The sequence below is a fragment of the Giraffa tippelskirchi genome, chromosome 4 (genome assembly GCF_054371585.1).
Source record: "Giraffa tippelskirchi isolate mGirTip1 chromosome 4, T2T-mGirTip1v1.2.pri, whole genome shotgun sequence".
Taxonomy (NCBI): domain Eukaryota; kingdom Metazoa; phylum Chordata; class Mammalia; order Artiodactyla; family Giraffidae; genus Giraffa; species Giraffa tippelskirchi.
The window spans coordinates 19944868-19961781 of NC_137278.1; the positions used below are offsets into that span (position 1 = coordinate 19944868).

Below are 16914 nucleotides of genomic sequence, written 5' to 3' on the forward strand. Positions count from 1 at the left end.
TCAGGCAGAGTAGAATATCCAGGCTGCTGGCCAGCCTCCCTGTCCTGTGAGGGGACTTTCTCAGAATTCCTCAGAGGATCCTGAGACCTTAGGGAGTTTCCAATGGGATGCTTCTTGTGGCCTTGCGTATAACCCCCATGTTTCAGAGATGGGGAAACCCCCACCTTTCAGGAGGTCCAGGATGATGGTGGCGCTCGTGGTAAAGAACCTACCTGCCAATGCAGGAGACATAAGAGACAAGGGTTCAGTCTCTGGGTCGGGAAGATCCCCTGGAGGAGGGCATGGCAACCCACTCCAGTATTCTTGCCGGGAGAATCCCATCGACAGAGGAGCCTGGTGGGCTATGGTCCATAGGATCACAAAGAGCTGGATATGACTGAAGCGAATTAGCATGCGCAGGGTAATATAAAAGATGGACCAGGGTGCTGCTCCTGGGTGCCAGGAACCCACATTCACCTTGGCTTGCGACATGGTCCACCGATGGGGGAGGGCAAAAGAAACGCTGCTTTTGGGTAGCTGCTGTGGGTGTGGCATTTTCTCTCTTGAATTCTTCTGGAAGCTAAAGAGTCGAGCCTTTTCAGTCCTGTGAGTTTTGCTGAACCGGAAGCCCCGCTCTGCCGTGCAGAGGGGAGATCTGAGCTCTGAGACCCACCTGCACTGGAGCAAGAGGTGGGCTGAGCGCTGACTGTGAGGGTCTGGGACAGATGGGGCTACGGGTGCAGAGGCTTGGAGGAGCGTGTGGGGCCAGGGAAGCGGCGCTGGCTGTCTCCCTGCAGCACCTCTGGGCTTTGTCAGAAGAAGAAAAAGTCCATATTTAACCAGAAGGGAAATTGCCTTGTTGGAAATTCCCATCATTGCAGGTAAAGGGAGTCAGTGCTGCAGAAGCTGGAGCTGGGGAGGCGGATCCTGGGCCCTGACTGACGGGCGTCTCTCTGCAGGCTCGGCGCCGTGCGGCGAGTCCTCGGCCGGACCCTCGCAGGGGGAGCGGGCCTGGTCCCCACCGCCCTGCGGCTCCTCGGAGGAGGCCAGGGCCCCCGGAGAGAGACAGAGGCTCCGGGCAGCGGGGGGGCCACCGTCAGTCATCAGCAGGCACAGCCCGGGACTGGCCTCACAGCCGGATCCCAGTCTCAAGGGCGGCCAGCGGGGTGTCCAGGTGTCGGCCCTGTCGGCATCCTCCTCAGGCTCGGCCTCCTCACCGGCGCTGCCCGCCGCCGGCCCGCTCGTCCTGCAGGCCTCCCAGTGCTCCATGACCAAGGCCTGCCGGCAGCCGCCTGTGGTCTTCCTGCCCAAGCTGGTGTACGACATGGTCACGTCCACAGATGGCAGCGGCCTGCCCAAAGCCGCCTCGCTCCTGCCCTCGCACTCAGTCATGTGGGCCAGCTCCTTCCGGCCCCTGCTCAGCAAGACCATGACGTCCACGGAGCAGTCGCTCTACTACCGCCAGTGGACGGTGCCTCGGCCGGGGCACATGGACTATGGCAACCGTGCTGAGGGCCGCGTGGACGGCTTCCACCCGCGCCGGCTCCTGCTCAGCGGGCCCCCCCAGGTGGGTGCTGCCCCCGGGCTCCGTAGGGGGTAGGGGAGCTCTTGTGTGCACACCCAGAGGCTGGTTTGGGGCTGAGAGCATCCCAGAGCATCCCTTATTTGCGTCTGCCGTCCCCCAGGCGGCATCTCTCATGGCCCTAAGGGGGCGGGTAGAGGGACCCTCCTGCTGCCCACGGCGGGGTGTCCTCCGTCCTCTGACCCCAGTTTCCTCCTTTGAGTGATGTGGGGCCGGAGGGGTTCTCTGCGGGTCCTTCTTGCTCGTTCACATTATGGTTCTGCTTTTCTCACGTTACTCCATTGGGTCCTCACAGCCAGTCAGTGTGGTTCCCCCTCACTCTGACAGTGGAAGCTGATCCCTGTTTCTGTCCTGCAAGATTTTGGTGAAACAGAACAGGGAGGCAGGAGGCCTGTCTCCATCCCCCAGCTCATTGTATTTTTCTGACAACGAAAGACAGTTTCACCTGTCATCATGGCGGGAACCTGGGTGTGACTGTCAGGGGTCGTGAGCCTGTGATGAGGATGCATGAGGTTTGTGTGGAGTTTTGGGAGGGGGGACTCAGCCACACAGAGCCGGGGCGAAGAGTGGGCCCTGCAGGGAACTGCTGGGGCTGGATTCAAACTAAAACATCACCTGCCTCCCTGGGCCGGTTCCAGCTCTCTCTTTGCCTCAGGGTCCTCATCTGAGCATGAGGAAGCTAATAGCTATGTCACAAGAACAGGAGCTTTAGACACGAGAGTCATGGTAGGACGCCTGGAACATGTCCGTCTGACCCCTAAAAAGCACTGTGATTGTCCCCTTCATCATCCCTGTCCCCACTCAAGACACGTTTCCTTTTCACTCTCATGTTCCTTCCTTCGTCAGTTACCTATCCCAAGAAACATAGACCCACAAAAATATGTATAAAAGTGCTCACTTTTGTATTAGTAATTTACAGTAGTTAAATAAACTGGAAGCACCTTGTGTTCCGTTGGTCAAGCTTGATTGAATATACTTGGGCACAGGGATATCATGCAGTTCAACCACAGAAAATTTGAGCTACATCTTTATATACTGACAGTGAAAGTTCTCTAAGATATCTCCGTTTTAAAGATCAAGGTGCAGAATAATATATGCATAGGGTCATATCAATTACACAGAAAAACCAATATGTGTATGTGTCTGCATGTGTGAAAATATCTTCAAAAATCCCTGACAAGAGAGCTGTCACGGGAGAGGGCTTGGAATCTGTGACTATTCTACTTTATTATTGGGCTTCCCTGGTGGCTCAGACGGTAAAGAGTCTGCCTGCCATATTGGAGACCTGAGTTTGATCCCTGAGTCGGGAAGATCCCCTGGAGAAGAAAATGGCAACCCACTCCAGTATTCTTGCCTGGAGAATCCCATGGACCGAGGAGCCTGGCGGGCTACAGTCCATGGGGTCGCAAAAAGTCAGACACAACTGAGCAACTTCACTACTTTATTATTGATCTGTATTTCTTGCACTTTTAAGTAAGCATATAGTACTTTGTGTAATTTTTAAAAAATAGGGAAAATAAAATGTTTTTTATAAAGGAATCCTGGTTTTTCCATACCCTCATCTTACTGAATGTTATCAGTCTTTAAAACTTTTGCATTTTTGATAGGGGTAAGTATTTTGTATATCATAGTTTTATTAGTAAGAGTGAATATATTTTAATGTTTATTGGTCACTGATATTTCTTTTACAATGACTTTCTGGTTTTGTTTCTCTTATTTATTTTTCCTTCAGTCCATTTGACTTTTATTTCCTTTTGCTTTGTTATTTAGAGTATAAATTTTAATCCTGTGTGAATCATATGCATTGCAAATATTTTCTCTAAATCTCCCCCCAGTTGTATGTCATATTTTATTTTATAAGTTAGCTTTTCCATTCATCAGCATTTGTTGAATCCTTCCTATGAACCAGGCATTAAGCTTAGAACTTGGAGCGCACGTTCTTAGGATGCCAGGGTGGGCAGGAGAGGAGGCTAGCCCCCAGGTCCCCTTGCAACCAGTTGTGACGTCAGTGCACTAAGACCAATAGTATACTGGCCTGGTGCTGGCTTGATGGGGGTGGGGACCCTCTAATACAAGAAGAAAGAGAAAGAAGTCCTGAACTTAAGAGGAGAGAAGTGTGATGCCAACCTTTCACATCTCCCACAATGAATTTTGTTATCCCACTACAGATACATCCATTAACATAAGATCACAATTTGCAATTGAGCAAGACTTTTAAGGCATTATTAAAACGTCAGTTCATTTTTTTTTTTTTTCTGAAGTAACATTTGTTCAGCTTGTGGTGGAGTCCTATTTCTAACAGCTTAAACAGGATGGCCAATTAAAATCTGGAAAAACATTTGCAATGACTGATAAGCAGGTGGGTCTCCTGCCCATGGGAGTTCATCTGTCTGCCTGTGCCAGTTTTCTTCAGGCCACATTTTGCGTCAAAGGTCTTTGCATCCCCCAGCCCTCATTTTAATTGCCTGCGCTAGGCATGGACGTACTGATGGTCGGCTCCCACTTCACTGTCCCTGCAGATCGGGAAGACAGGCGCCTACCTGCAGTTCCTCAGCATTTTGTCCAGAATGCTCATTCGGCTGACGGAAGTGGATGTTTACGATGAGGAAGAGATCAACATCAGTGAGTTCCCTGTTCATGACCCCAGGGCTTGGAATGATCTTCATCAGCTTCTCAAGTGACATTGCTTGTGTCTTTTACTTTCAGGATGGAGTTCTCAGATTAACGATCCGACTCCTCCCAAGGGCTTTGGACGGCTTGTATCTTTCCCTTGTAGTCATTTTGCCCAATCCTAGAGTAGTGCCTGGGAGGCCTCAGGGAAGATAAAATGACGATACTAAAAATAACTGCTCTTTACTGAGTACCTTCCAAATGTCAACCACTGTGCCAGATAGTTTACATTCACTTCCTCTACCACACCGAGAGACAGATATTGTTAATCCATTTTCCTTCTAAGTAACATGTTCAGGAGCCAGCTCAGGGGTAGCAGAACTGGAACCATATTAGATTTGGTTGCTGCCTTTAGGGGGTTTCCCAGGTGGCTCAGTGAGTCAAGAATCTACCTGCCAGTGCTGGAGACACCGGTTCAATCCCTGGGTTGGAAAGATCCCCTGGAGTAGGAAGTGGCAACCCACTCCGGTATTCTTCCTGGAGAATCCTATGGACAGAGGAGCCTGGTGGGCTACAATCCATGGGGTCTCAGAGCTGAACATGACTGAAGCGACTGAGCATGCGTGCACGCTGCCTCTAGAAAGTGGAATTGTCCATCAAATGAGAATTCCCTTTCAGACTGCTGAGCACATAGGTCAGCATCGTGGGGCAAAATGAAAAATACATAATATGTGGGAAATAGGCTTTTCTCCTCCTTCCCAGAGTGGAGTTTATCCTGATTAAAGGAAGACTGTCTTTGAACATGTTTCATGCTCATTGTAGAGCACCTCCTCCACTTCCTCTTCCAGCGCCGCCCCAGTGGCTCTGAAACAGTCTACTGAATGAATCTGCTGGGAATGAAGATTTGTGCAAGGAGTCCATATTATAGAGAAGGGGCCCCACCAGGCTGCAGTGGCATCTAAGAGCACTTCTATTGTGTATGTTTAAGGTGCACAACTGGATGGTTTGATACACATTGTGGAATAATCACCACAGTCACCTCACATAGTGACCATGTTCACTGCAGCATCATTCACAATAGCCAAGATGCAGCAACAACTGTATGGTGTCCATTGATGGATAAACACCCGTCAGCAGTTGAGTGGATAAAGAAGGGGTATATACGTGCAATGTAGTCAGCCTTGACAAAGAAAGAAGTCCTGCCCTTTACACACACAGAACTTCTTTACATACTCTTAACTATGTTTGCCTTTTGACTGAGAGAAAATTTAGAACCCAGGAAGCCTGTCTAGCCCTTGATCTTTGCTTTGAAAGAAAAAGGAACCGTATCTACACTCATCTGCGCTCTGAGTTTTCCACCTTTTCCCCCCACAGTTTGGAACCGTATTGCAGATGAAAGTCAGTGGGTCTGCTGAGTTTCTGTCTCATGTTTTGTTGGGTATACCAGTGATAAAGAGGATTTGGCTGAAGTGTGTTAAACTTCACAGCCTTATTTTCTCAAATACTCTCCTATTGCTTTGGGTTTCTCTTTGGCAAAATGTGCTTAATTCCGCTTTTACAGGATGTTGTGAAGATTAAATGATGTTACACATATGAATCACTGAGCATCTATTAAATACATAATAAGCATTCTTCTCCCTCTTCTTTTTTTTTCTCTTTCTTATGGACATGTAGGAGATATATATATGTGTGTGTGTGTATATATATATATATATTAGGATACATATAGATATATGGACATAGTGATACATATCAGTTCAGTTCAGTTGCTTGGTCGTGTCTGACTCTTTGTGACCCCATGAACCGCAGCACACCAGGCCCCCCTGTCCATCACCAACTCCTGGAGTTTACCCAAACACATGTCCATTGAGTCGGTGATGCCATCCAACCATCTCATCCTCTCTCGTCCCCTGCTCCTCCTGCCCCCAATCTTTCCCAGCATCAGGGTCTTTTCAAATGAATCAACTCTTCTCACCAGGTGGCCAAAGTATTGGAGTTTCAACTTCAACATCAGTCCTTCCAATGAAGACCCAGGACTCATCTCCTTTAGGACAGACTGGTTGGATCTCCTTGCAGTCCAAGGGACTCTCAAGAGTCTTCTCCAACACCACAGTTCAAAAGCATCAATTCCTCAGTGCTCAGCTTTCTTTACAGTCCAACTTTCACATCCATACATGACCACTGGAAAAACCATAGCCTTGACTAGACGGGCCTTTGTTGACAAAGTAATGTCTCTACTTTTTAATATGCTGTCCAGGTTGGTCATAACTTTCCTTCCAAGGAGTAAGCATCTTTTAATTTCATGGCTGCAATCACCATCTGCAGTGATTTTGGAGCCCCTAAAAATAAAGTCATCCACTGTTTCCACTGTTTCGCCATCTATTTGCCATGAAGTGATGGGACCAGATGCCATGATCTTAGTTTTCTGAACGTTGAGCTCTGAGCCAACTTTTTCACTCTCCTCTTTCACTTTCATCAAGAGGCTCTTTAGTTCTTCTTCACTTTCTGCCATAAGGGTGGTGTCATCTGCATATCTGAAGTTATTGATATTTCTCCTGGCAATCTTGATTCCAGTTTGTGCTTCTTCCAGCCCAGTGTTTCTCATGATGTACTCTGCATATAAGTTAAATAAGCAAGGTGACAATATACAGCCTTTATGTACTCCTTTTCCTATTTGGAACCAGTCTGTTGTTCCATGTCCAGTTCTAACTGTTGCTTCCTGACCTGCATACAGGTTTCTCAAGAGGCAGGTCAGGTGGTCTGGTATTCCCATCTCTTTCAAAATTTTCTACAGTTTATTGTGATCCACACAGTCAAAGGCTTTGGCATAGTCAATAAAGCAGAAATAGATGTTTTTCTGGAACTCTCTTGCTTTTTTGATGATCCAGCGGATGTTGGCAATTTGATTTCTGGTTCCTCTGCCTTTTCTAAAACCAGCTTGAACATTTGGAAGTTCATGGTTCACATATTGCTGAAGCCTGGCTTGGAGAATTTTGAGCATTACTTTACTAGCATGTGAGATGAGTGCAATTGTGCAGTAGTTTGAGCATTCTTTGGCATTGCCTTTCTTTGAGATTGGAATGAAAACTGACCTTTTCCAGTCCTGTGGCCACTGCTGAGTTTTCCAAATTTGCTGACATATTGAGTGCAGTGCTTTCAGTATCATATGTATAAAATATCATATACATAAAATCAATGTATTCCATAATTTGGGGTTGGACCAACTAGAATTTTTTACCTTTTTGCGAACGAGCATTTAATGAGCACTGTAGACTACACTGATTATAATGTACAATGATTCATGGCAAATGTGAAAACATGAATTGAGCCAGGAGTAGTGTTGGCATTCAGAAAGGGGAAGCCAGTGGATCTGAGCGTTTATAAGCGTTTTCCTAGAGGTGTAGTGATAGGAGTTGGGCCTTACTGGCTGGGTAGCATTTAGGTATAAGAGCAAGAGAGAGAACTGCATCCCTTTCTTCTGGTGCTGGGAACCAGTGTGGTGTATTTGAGGGACAGGGCCAGGGAGAAGCACAGAGCACAGGGTTACGTGTATTGGGAGGAGTGGAAGTTAGTGGAAGTCAGAATAGCAAGCCTATCCCATAGGAAACCCAGCATAAGGCTTTTCCTCTGGATAGAGAGCTGAATGCACGTTCTTGCTGAATTAGAATCCTGAAAATGGAACATGTACCTGGGCGTTTGAGATCCCGTGGTAACTTGTAGATTCAGCATTAGTTCCACTCCAACCATCACCCTTGTGCACATTTGAAATAAATACTTCTCACATCCCATTTTGTCACATATCTGTGTTTCTCCCGATCCTGTAGACCTCAGAGAAGATTCGGATTGGCATTACCTCCAGCTCAGTGACCCCTGGCCAGACCTGGAGCTGTTCAAGAAGTTGCCTTTTGACTACATTATTCACGACCCGAAGTATGAGGACGCCAGTCTGATCTGCTCACACCATCAGAACATAAAGAGCGAAGGTCAGATTTGTCAAACTCTTGCTTCCATCTTCTTCCAGAGTATGTGGGAATAGCCTCGTAAAGGGATGAGCTAAATTTTGCTAGTGATGAACATATCTGATGGTGATGAGTGAACCTGTGGTGCCTGTTAGAGCAGTGAGGTCACGACCTCTCTGGACAGGAAACGCTCTTCGACCCCGTAAGGGAAGACTCGTGCTCCATTAGTGTGGAAAAATGTGAGGATGCTGTTGATGTCTTTTCGTGATTGGAATACTCTGAAGATTCTTGTTAATCGAAGAAAAAGATGTATGTTTTTCTATGAATTTGGGTTGTTACAGCAAAATGCATCTATTTCCCATCCTGCCCTCGGTCTCTCGTTTTCTCGCTCCTTCTTCGGGGACCACTAATTTTCACAGTATTATGACCCTGCCGGGTTTCAGGGTCACTGGTGACAAATGTCGGATGTGAGTGGCCAGTGAGATTATAAGTGCTGACCGGGAAAGTTCAGTGAACGCAGTGTGAGAGGAAGATACCGGTCTCCTTGTCGATTCCATCATTTTATCTTCATTGAGCTCAGAGCAGATGCCGTTTACTGAAGCCTCCTTCATGCCTCACGTAGACCTTCTCGAATGGAGGTTGAGTGTTAAAATCTTAATTTTGCTAAGTCGTTTGAAATCCTAGAGCTGATCGTGTGCTTTGCAGCATTTGCATATTAAGTCAGTGATCAATTTCCATGGTCACGAATCAAATCCTTGAATAGGTTTATAAAACATCCATAGCAGGATGAGGGAGACGCCATGTGCGTGTAGTGTCTAGTTTATCCCACTGAGACTCTGTCCTTTCTGGCCAGTGGAGTCAGCTTGGGGCAGACAGCTGAGAGGCGATCCCAGGAAGCTCTGTTACAGTGTTTCGTTGCCAACAAGCGGGAGGAGAGAGTATTGGTTGGGCCTCCTGCACTCTTTAATGCTGGGATTTCGTGCAGACAGAGGGACTCACCGGAAGCCGGAGGACCTGTACATGCGACGCCAGACAGCGAGGATGAGGCTGTCCAAGTTCGCAGCGTACAACACGTACCATCACTGTGAGCAGTGCCACCAGTACATGGGCTTCCACCCCCGCTACCAGGTAGGACGGAGCCCCCAGTCAGCCCCCCAGGTAGACTCCAGAGGGCACTTTGACGGCTCTCGGCTACATGTTTCACCTTGGCTAGCACCTCGGTTTCCTTCTTCTAGTTATGTTTGCATCCTGCAGTCAGGAGGTGGAAAGTTCTGGAAGAAGCCCTTTCGTCCTGAATCCTCCATTCCCTTCAAGCATCTCTGAAATTATTACTGACGCTACCGAACAGTGATTCCCCTGGGGTGACACGTGTATTAGTGGCAGAGTTAACCAGCTATCAGTGTCTTACTTTTCTTTACATCTCAGCAATTTCTAGTTAGTTCAGTGCAGCAGACACTTCCTGAGTGCTTGTTATATCAGAAGTGAAGAAAACCCCAGACTTGAGGCTCACAGTCTAAGGATGGACAGGTGCACATAAACAAAACTTCGGAGCAAGCTAAAGCTGGCAGGAAAGCAATATGGTTGACGTGTAGACATTATGAGGTTTAAGAGAGAAATTTGCATTTACTGAGCATCTACTATGCACCAGACTATGTACTAGGCACTTTTTATATACCAGTACTTCCCAATTTTTTATGTGATAGAAAATGATATTTGCCCTGGATCCTGGGTAGGTGGATAAGACTGCTCCCAGGGCTCTGGCTGAAGCAGTTTATGTTCGAGTGACACCTGTGATCCATTCAAGGGGCACTTGGTTAGGAAACCGTGCTGTTGAGTTTCTTCTTTAATTCTCATTAAAACCCCACAACGCTATGGCATTATCCCCATTTAATAAACAAAGATATGATACTGGGTAGGGAGCAGGGGAGAAGGTTCTGAAGGATCAATAAGAGTTTGCCAAGGAGCCAAGGTGGACAGGAGACGGGGGAAGGAGCGAATGGCAAGTGCAATAGCAGGGAGACGAGGGGTGTCTAGGGGAATCAGAAGTGACTTTAGTGGGTGTTTATGGAGCTTAGAGTGAAAGCTGGTCCCAGGACAGGAGGCTGGGTGGGTGGGCACAGACAGACCACAGAGGCATCCGTGCTGTGGGGAGGAATGGGGCCTTTGCAGTGAGAACTCTTTGCTGAGGCCTGGTGGGGGCAAAGCTACCTTGGGAGGGGTATTTCCATCTCCTTATTTTTTTATTTTTCTATTTTTTAAATTGATTTTTTCAGTTGATGAACACTTGATAAGAAAATGAACAAGTTTTCCAGTTTTTTGAGACATAGTTGACAGATAACATTGTGTAAATTTAATGTAGACAACATAATGATTTGATATATGTATATATTGCCAAATGATTGGCACAATAAGTTGAGTTAATTAACATTCATCAGTTTTGAATAGTCTCTTACTAGCCCTGTGGAAGGGCTTCCCTGGTAGTTCAGCTGGTAAAGAATCTGCCTGCAATTCAGGAGACCCTGGTTCGATTCCTGGGTCGGGAAGATTCGCTGGAGAAGGGAAAGGCTACCCACTCCAGTATCCTTGGGCTTCCCTGGTGGCTCAGACAGTAAAAGAATCTGCCTGCAGTATGGGAGACCTGGGTTCGATCTCTGGGTTGGGAAGATCCCTTGGAGGAGGGCATGGCAACCCACTCCAGTATCCTTGCCTGGAGAAACCCCATGGACAGAGGAGCCTGGTGAACTGCAGTCCACGGGGTTGCAAAGAGTTGGACACAACTGAGCAACTAAGCACAGCCTTGTGGAGGTTTGTGGGGGCCTGTGGGCTGGTTATCTAGAAACAGATGGAGAGTAGGATTTTACACTTAGAATTTCTTTTCATTTCAGATGCAGGCAAGGAAAGAGGAGTCAGGGGCGGCCGGAGCTGATGGGAGACAGATAGCTGTGCAGCACCCAGGGGTGCGGGACAGCTCTTCCAGTCCATAGCTGCCCCAGAAAGGCCTGAAGGTGACAAGGGCGCCAGCTTCCTCTGTCTGTCCCCTTTGCAGAGGGAAACAGCAGATGGTAGCTTTAATTTTCCCAAATCTTCCCTGCCTTGAGCTTAGCTGCTACTGAAGTAGCACCTATCTCCTTTAAGCACAGATTTTTTTCAAATGATGCAATTGTATTCTAGACAAAATTAGAAAATACATATGAGTGGTTTTTCAAAGGATTAAAAATGATCAGAAATCCTATTTGCTGCAGATAAACCCTCCTAACATTTCTTCCCTTGGAGATGAAGTTTTTCTTTCAAGGCAGAGAAAAATATAAGTGAAAACATTTTCTTGATCTTGAAATGTAAAGAATGCAGAGACTCGAAGAGTTCAGTCCCTGGTCGCTTCAGGGTCTGCAGTGAATGAGTGGACGGAGCCTGGAGGAGGAGGAAGAGGAGGAGGGCAGGTCTGAGCTCCAGCCCCTGGGGCCAGCCTCTGTGTACGCGGGTTTGGTCCGGGGCCACGCTCGCAGGGGTGTGAAACCAGGTCCCCTGAGGACACAGGGGCACACGCTGACTCCCTGCTGACAGGTCACTGCCTCTGCTATTTGGTTCTTTCTCCTCATTGCTCAAGGCTCCCCTGGGAGGCCGTCTTAGGAAATTCCCCGGTTATGTCCCTCTTTGCTCCCTCACCTGGTCAGATTCTGTTTCTCCCTCATCTCGGCCCTCAAAGCAGAGCCACAGTCCGTCAGGTGTCACAGCCAGCATGTCCTGGCCCATGTCAGCCCTGCCCTGGCCCCCGTGGCTCCTGGGAGGGCACGGGACAGACTAGCTGTGCATCTACAGGGGCAGCTGAAGGGAGAGGGGTTGGTAAGGCCCTGCTGTGGACACCAGAGCCGCATACCTCTGGCCTGGGCTTAGCCGGGCTGGGAGGTCACACCAGGAGCAGTGTGGGCACAGTGATTGGGTAACGGGAAGACTCTTTAGACCAAGTGGCTGGAAGTGAGGCTAGACTTAGGGATGGAAGTGAGCCCAAGACCTCTGGATGTTCACCGTGGGAGTGAGGACCTAGGATTGTTCATTGATTCCTGAGTCTGGACGTGATGCGTGAGACAGACGCATACACGTTTACACAGTTATTGTCTTCTGCTGTTACACAGGTTACCTGTGATGGGAAAATAACCTTTGTTGAAATTAAAAGTATGAAATAACCTTTGTTGAAATTAAAAATGTGACCTGGAGCATGAAGGCTTTGGTTGGTGCCCCAGCACACCTCTGGGTCCAATACAGAGTCCGGAAGGGCCAGGCGGCTGCAGAGGCATCCCCTGGGTACCGAGGGGTCAGCACCAGGATGGGAGCCTGTGGCCAATTAGGTGTGGCCTTGGGTACACGCTAGCGAGACCTGGGTGTCCACGCTGTGTACTGGCATCAGCTGGGGCAGCGGTAGCAGTGACCTCTGTGTAGTCACGGCCACGGCAGGCCTGGGTTCTTCCGGGAGGTCAGGCCAGACTCTGATGACAAGCTCTGTCCTTTCCCCCTCACACCCCAGCTCTATGAGTCCACCCTGCACGCCTTTGCCTTCTCTTACTCCATGCTAGGAGAGGAAATCCAGCTCCACTTCATTATCCCCAAGTCCAAGGAGCACCACTTTGTCTTCAGCCAACCTGGAGGCCAGCTGGAGAGCATGCGACTGCCCCTCGTCACAGACAAGGTACTGGCCCTGCGGCCCTGGAGCTCAGCCTTGCAGACCCAGGGGCTCTTATCAAGCAATGAAAACCTTTGTGAAGTGGTAGTGCGGTCCTTTCTTAGAGGGTGACGAAGGCTTTATTCGTTACTCTACTCCATTTTCTAGATGGTTCCCATCAGAACTGGTTAGGAACACCAGCTCAGTGCACAGCTTTGTGGCAAGTGCTTTGAGAAATCGAGAAGGAATGGAAGACCTAGCTTGGTTGTTGAGAAAAGAGTCAAAGAAAACACAGTTGTTTATATAGAAGATTCACAGCCTGAGTGAGTAAGAAGCTAGGCTGTATGGCTCAGAAGTGGAGGGATTTAAGTCACATAGGAATAACGTGCGCTCAACGTGTATTAGGCGCCAATAGGTAAGGGTCATGGATTTGGGTCGCTCATATAAACCCATTAGTTTTGCTCACCTTACAAACCATTCTCAAACAAGCATTTATTTCGCTTTGTATTCTGTGCACTGGCAGTTTGGGCTCAGTTCTGCTGGGTGGTTATCCTGGTTGCCATCCCTTGTGTTTGAAGTGAGTTACCAGGTTGGTGGTGGGGCTGGACTATGGTGGCCTCAGTGGGACACCCATGTCTGCTCCTGTGGCCTCTCCTTGTCCAGAAGGCTAGCCTGGGCTTCTCCCCGGGGTGGGGTGTTCTGAGAGAGGACAGAATGCCTCTGGAGGCCAGGCTCGGAACTGGCACACCACCATCTTTACTGCGTTTCATCCGTAAGAGCAAGTCCCAAGGCTCAGCCAGATGCAAGGTGTGCAGAAACAGGCACCATCTTCTGATGGAGGAGGCTGCAGAGTCACTTCTCTGAGGGAGGGCAGTCCTCGTGGCCAGACTGACAAACGCTTGACGTCTCTGTGCCCATGCTCTCCAGAGTCACGAATACATAAAGAGCCCGACGTTCACTCCCACAACTGGCCGTCACGAGCACGGACTCTTTAACCTGTACCATGCGATGGACGGTGCCAGCCACCTGCACGTGCTGGTTGTCAAGGAGTACGAGATGGCGATTTACAAGAAATACTGGCCAAACCATATCATGCTGGTCCTCCCCAGCATCTTCAACAGCGCTGGAGTTGGTAGGCCTTTATTTGTTGTTTTTTTCCATATTTGTTGCAAAGTTAAATTCAAGACATGTGGACTTCATAGGAAATCCACTGAGAAATGTTTTTCTAGACCGAACACCTATTTCCCCTCAGTGCCACCCAACAGGTGTGTGCATATTAATTACATTCATTCCATAATCACTGCTGTCCCACCACTACACCAAGACCACCTAAACTGTGTGTGTGCTCTTCTGAATGTTCTTGTGTGTGTGCGAGCTCAGTGGCTTCAGTCGTGTTCCACTCTTTGCGACCCCGTGGACTGTAGCCCCCAGGTTCCTCTGTCCATGAGATTTTCCAGGTATGCATACTGGAGTGGGTCACCATGCCTTCCTCCAGGGGATCTTCCTGACCCAAGGGTTGAACCTGAGTCGCCTGCATTGCAGGTGGATTCTTTGCCACTGAGCCACCGGGGAAGCCCCTGAATGTTCTTAGTTCAGTTCAATACAGTTGCTCATTTGTGTCCCACTCTTTGTGACCACATGGACTGCAGCATGCCAGGCCTCCCTGTCCATAACCAACTCCTGGAGTCTACTCAAACTCATCTCCATTGAGTTGGTAATGCCATCCAACCATCTCATCCTCTGTTGTCCTCTCCTCCTCCTGCCTTCAGTCTTTCCCAGCATGAGGGTCTTTTCAAATGAGTCAGCTCTTGGCATCAGGTGGCCAAAGTATTGGAGTTTCAGCTTCAACATCAGTCCTTCTGATGAATATTCAGGCCTGATCTCCTTTAGGATGGACTGGTTTGATCTCCTTGCAGTCCAAGGGACTCTCAAGAGTCCTCACCAACACTACAATTCAAAAGCATCCATTCTTTGGTGCTCAGCTTTCTTTATAGTCCAACTCTCACATCCACACATGACTACTGGAAAAACCATAGCCTTGACTACATGGACCTTTGTTGACAAAGTAATGTCTCTACATTTTAATATGCTGTCTAGGTTGGTCATAACTTTCCTTCCAAGGACTAAGCATCTTTTAAGTTCATGACTTCAGTCACCATCTGCAGTGATTTTGGAGCCAAAAAAAATAAAGTCTGTCTCTGTTTCCACCGTTTCCCCATCTATTTGCCATGAAGTGATGGGACCAGATGCCATGGTCTTAGTTTTCTGAATGTTGACCTTTGAGCCAACTTTTTCACTCTCCTCTTTCACTTTCATCAAGAGGCTCTTTAGTTCTTTTTCACTTTCTGCCATAAGGGTGGTGTCATCTGCATATCTGAGGTTATTGATATTTCTCCTGGCAATCTTGATTCCAGCTTGTGCTTCATCCAGCCCAGCGTTTCTCATGATGTACTCTACATATAAGTTAAATAAGCAAGGTGACAATATACAGCCTTGACGTACTCCTTTTCCTATTTGGAACCAGTCTGTTGTTCCATGTCCAGTTCTAACTGTTGCTTCCTGACCTGCATACAGGTTTCTCAAGAGGCAGGTCAGGTGGTCTGGTATTCCCATCTCTTTCAGAATTTTTCACAGTGTTATACCCTAATTTCATTAACTGCAGGTTTTCTGGGATAACCTATCACTTGAATTCTTTGGTGATAGGCTTTTTTAAACACGCCCTACTCAATGAAATTTCTGTGAATGGAGACTTGAGAGGGTCTTTTAGGTGTTGATTGAAAAAAAAAGCACAATGAGAGAGTTGTGAGTAAAGTTCTATTGAGGGCAAAATGAGGACCAAAGCCTGGGAGACAGCCTCTCAGATAGCTCCGAGGAACTGCTCCCAAGAGATGAGGGGAGAGGTAGGTGTTTATGTGATTTTGGTGAAGGGGGATAACTGCCATCATGCACACATATCAGGGAAGGGATGCTGCTGGTCATGGAGAGCAGGTGTCTCTGATAATATTTTAGTGCTTTTTCAGATAGGAGACAGTGCAAGAAGCTGAGCTCATAAAATCTTCTCCTGAAAAATATCTCACTATCTGAAGGCCTGTTCTGCTGGTTTTTCCCAGAGCACAGAGTGCCTCATTCTCCACCCTGAACTGCTTGCAGGGTTTGTTGAAGGTCTGCAGTGGCCACTAGTGACCTCATCCTTGTAGAGGCAGATGGTAAGAGACGGTTTTTGTCCGCATAGAACCAAAAGAACTTTCAGCTTTCTGGCTTTTAAAGCTATTTTGATTTGTTGACGATTCTTTTTTTCTTCAGTGCTCGGTTATTGGTTTATTCATGGTCTCAGCTGTTAGAAAAGCAAAGATACATAGACAGACGTGTGCACAAATGGGAGGGGAGTGTTTTCTGCCCTCGAATTTCCTCTCCCAAGTCAACAGCCTATAGCGAGTGGATAAGGACTGCAGATAGGAGCAAGTAGGGCTGGGGCCTGGGTGGGCTTTCATCAAATTCTCGTTCTCACCGGGACTTTGTCCCAGGTGGGAGTGGGCACTCGACTGACGCGAGTCGGGGTCGTCTGCTCGTTTCAGGCGCCGCCCACTTCCTGATCAAGGAGCTGTCTTACCACAACCTGGAGCTGGAGCGGAACCGTCAGGAGGAGCTGGGAATCAAGCCCCAGGACATCTGGCCTTTCATTGTTATTTCTGACGATTCCTGCGTGATGTGGAACATGGTGGACGTCGACGGTGGTGGGGAGAGAAGCAGGTGAGAGCCCCTTTCCCAACAGCACCCCAGTAAGACAAGGGAACGGGCGCTGTGCCCAGTGGGAAATTCTTGTCCATCCTTTGAGGACCCTGGAGGGTGCCTCCTGTTAGAAGATGTGGTGTGCGATGGACAGAGCCCTGCCTGGGGTGGGCTCACCTGCCAAGCTTTTGAGTTTTTAATTGAAAACATTTTACTGAGGCACAATAGAGACAGAAAATAATGCAACATAGATTCAGTATAAAATATATAGGAAAAACAAAGTGTCACACATATCCAGGTATTTTCACAAACAGAACACACCCACCTAACAAATTCCCTGATGAAGAAATGGACCATCACCATCACCAATGTGCCCTCCCCCACACCTTCTAGAATCTTCT

At 48.1% G+C, this 16914-nt stretch overlaps 1 protein-coding gene across 9 annotated transcripts in view; it reads left to right on the top strand.

The window, feature by feature from the left end:
- Positions 1-16914, top strand: part of GREB1 (growth regulating estrogen receptor binding 1) — a 127333-nt gene that overhangs the window by 102137 nt on the left and 8282 nt on the right. For 6 of the 9 annotated variants that reach the window (XM_081596546.1, XM_081596549.1, XM_081596550.1 and 3 more), the window contains 7 exons: positions 939-1546; positions 4081-4183; positions 7996-8154; positions 9116-9258; positions 12650-12811; positions 13712-13916; positions 16360-16534. In XM_081596546.1, coding sequence (XP_081452672.1) covers positions 939-1546; positions 4081-4183; positions 7996-8154; positions 9116-9258; positions 12650-12811; positions 13712-13916; positions 16360-16534 — 1555 coding nt within the window. Of the gene's footprint in view, positions 1-938; positions 1547-4080; positions 4184-7995; positions 8155-9115; positions 9259-11015; positions 11389-12649; positions 12812-13711; positions 13917-16359; positions 16535-16914 lie in introns of those variants that run through there. The other 3 variants (XM_081596551.1, XM_081596552.1, XR_014083710.1) reach the window with 2 other exon arrangements.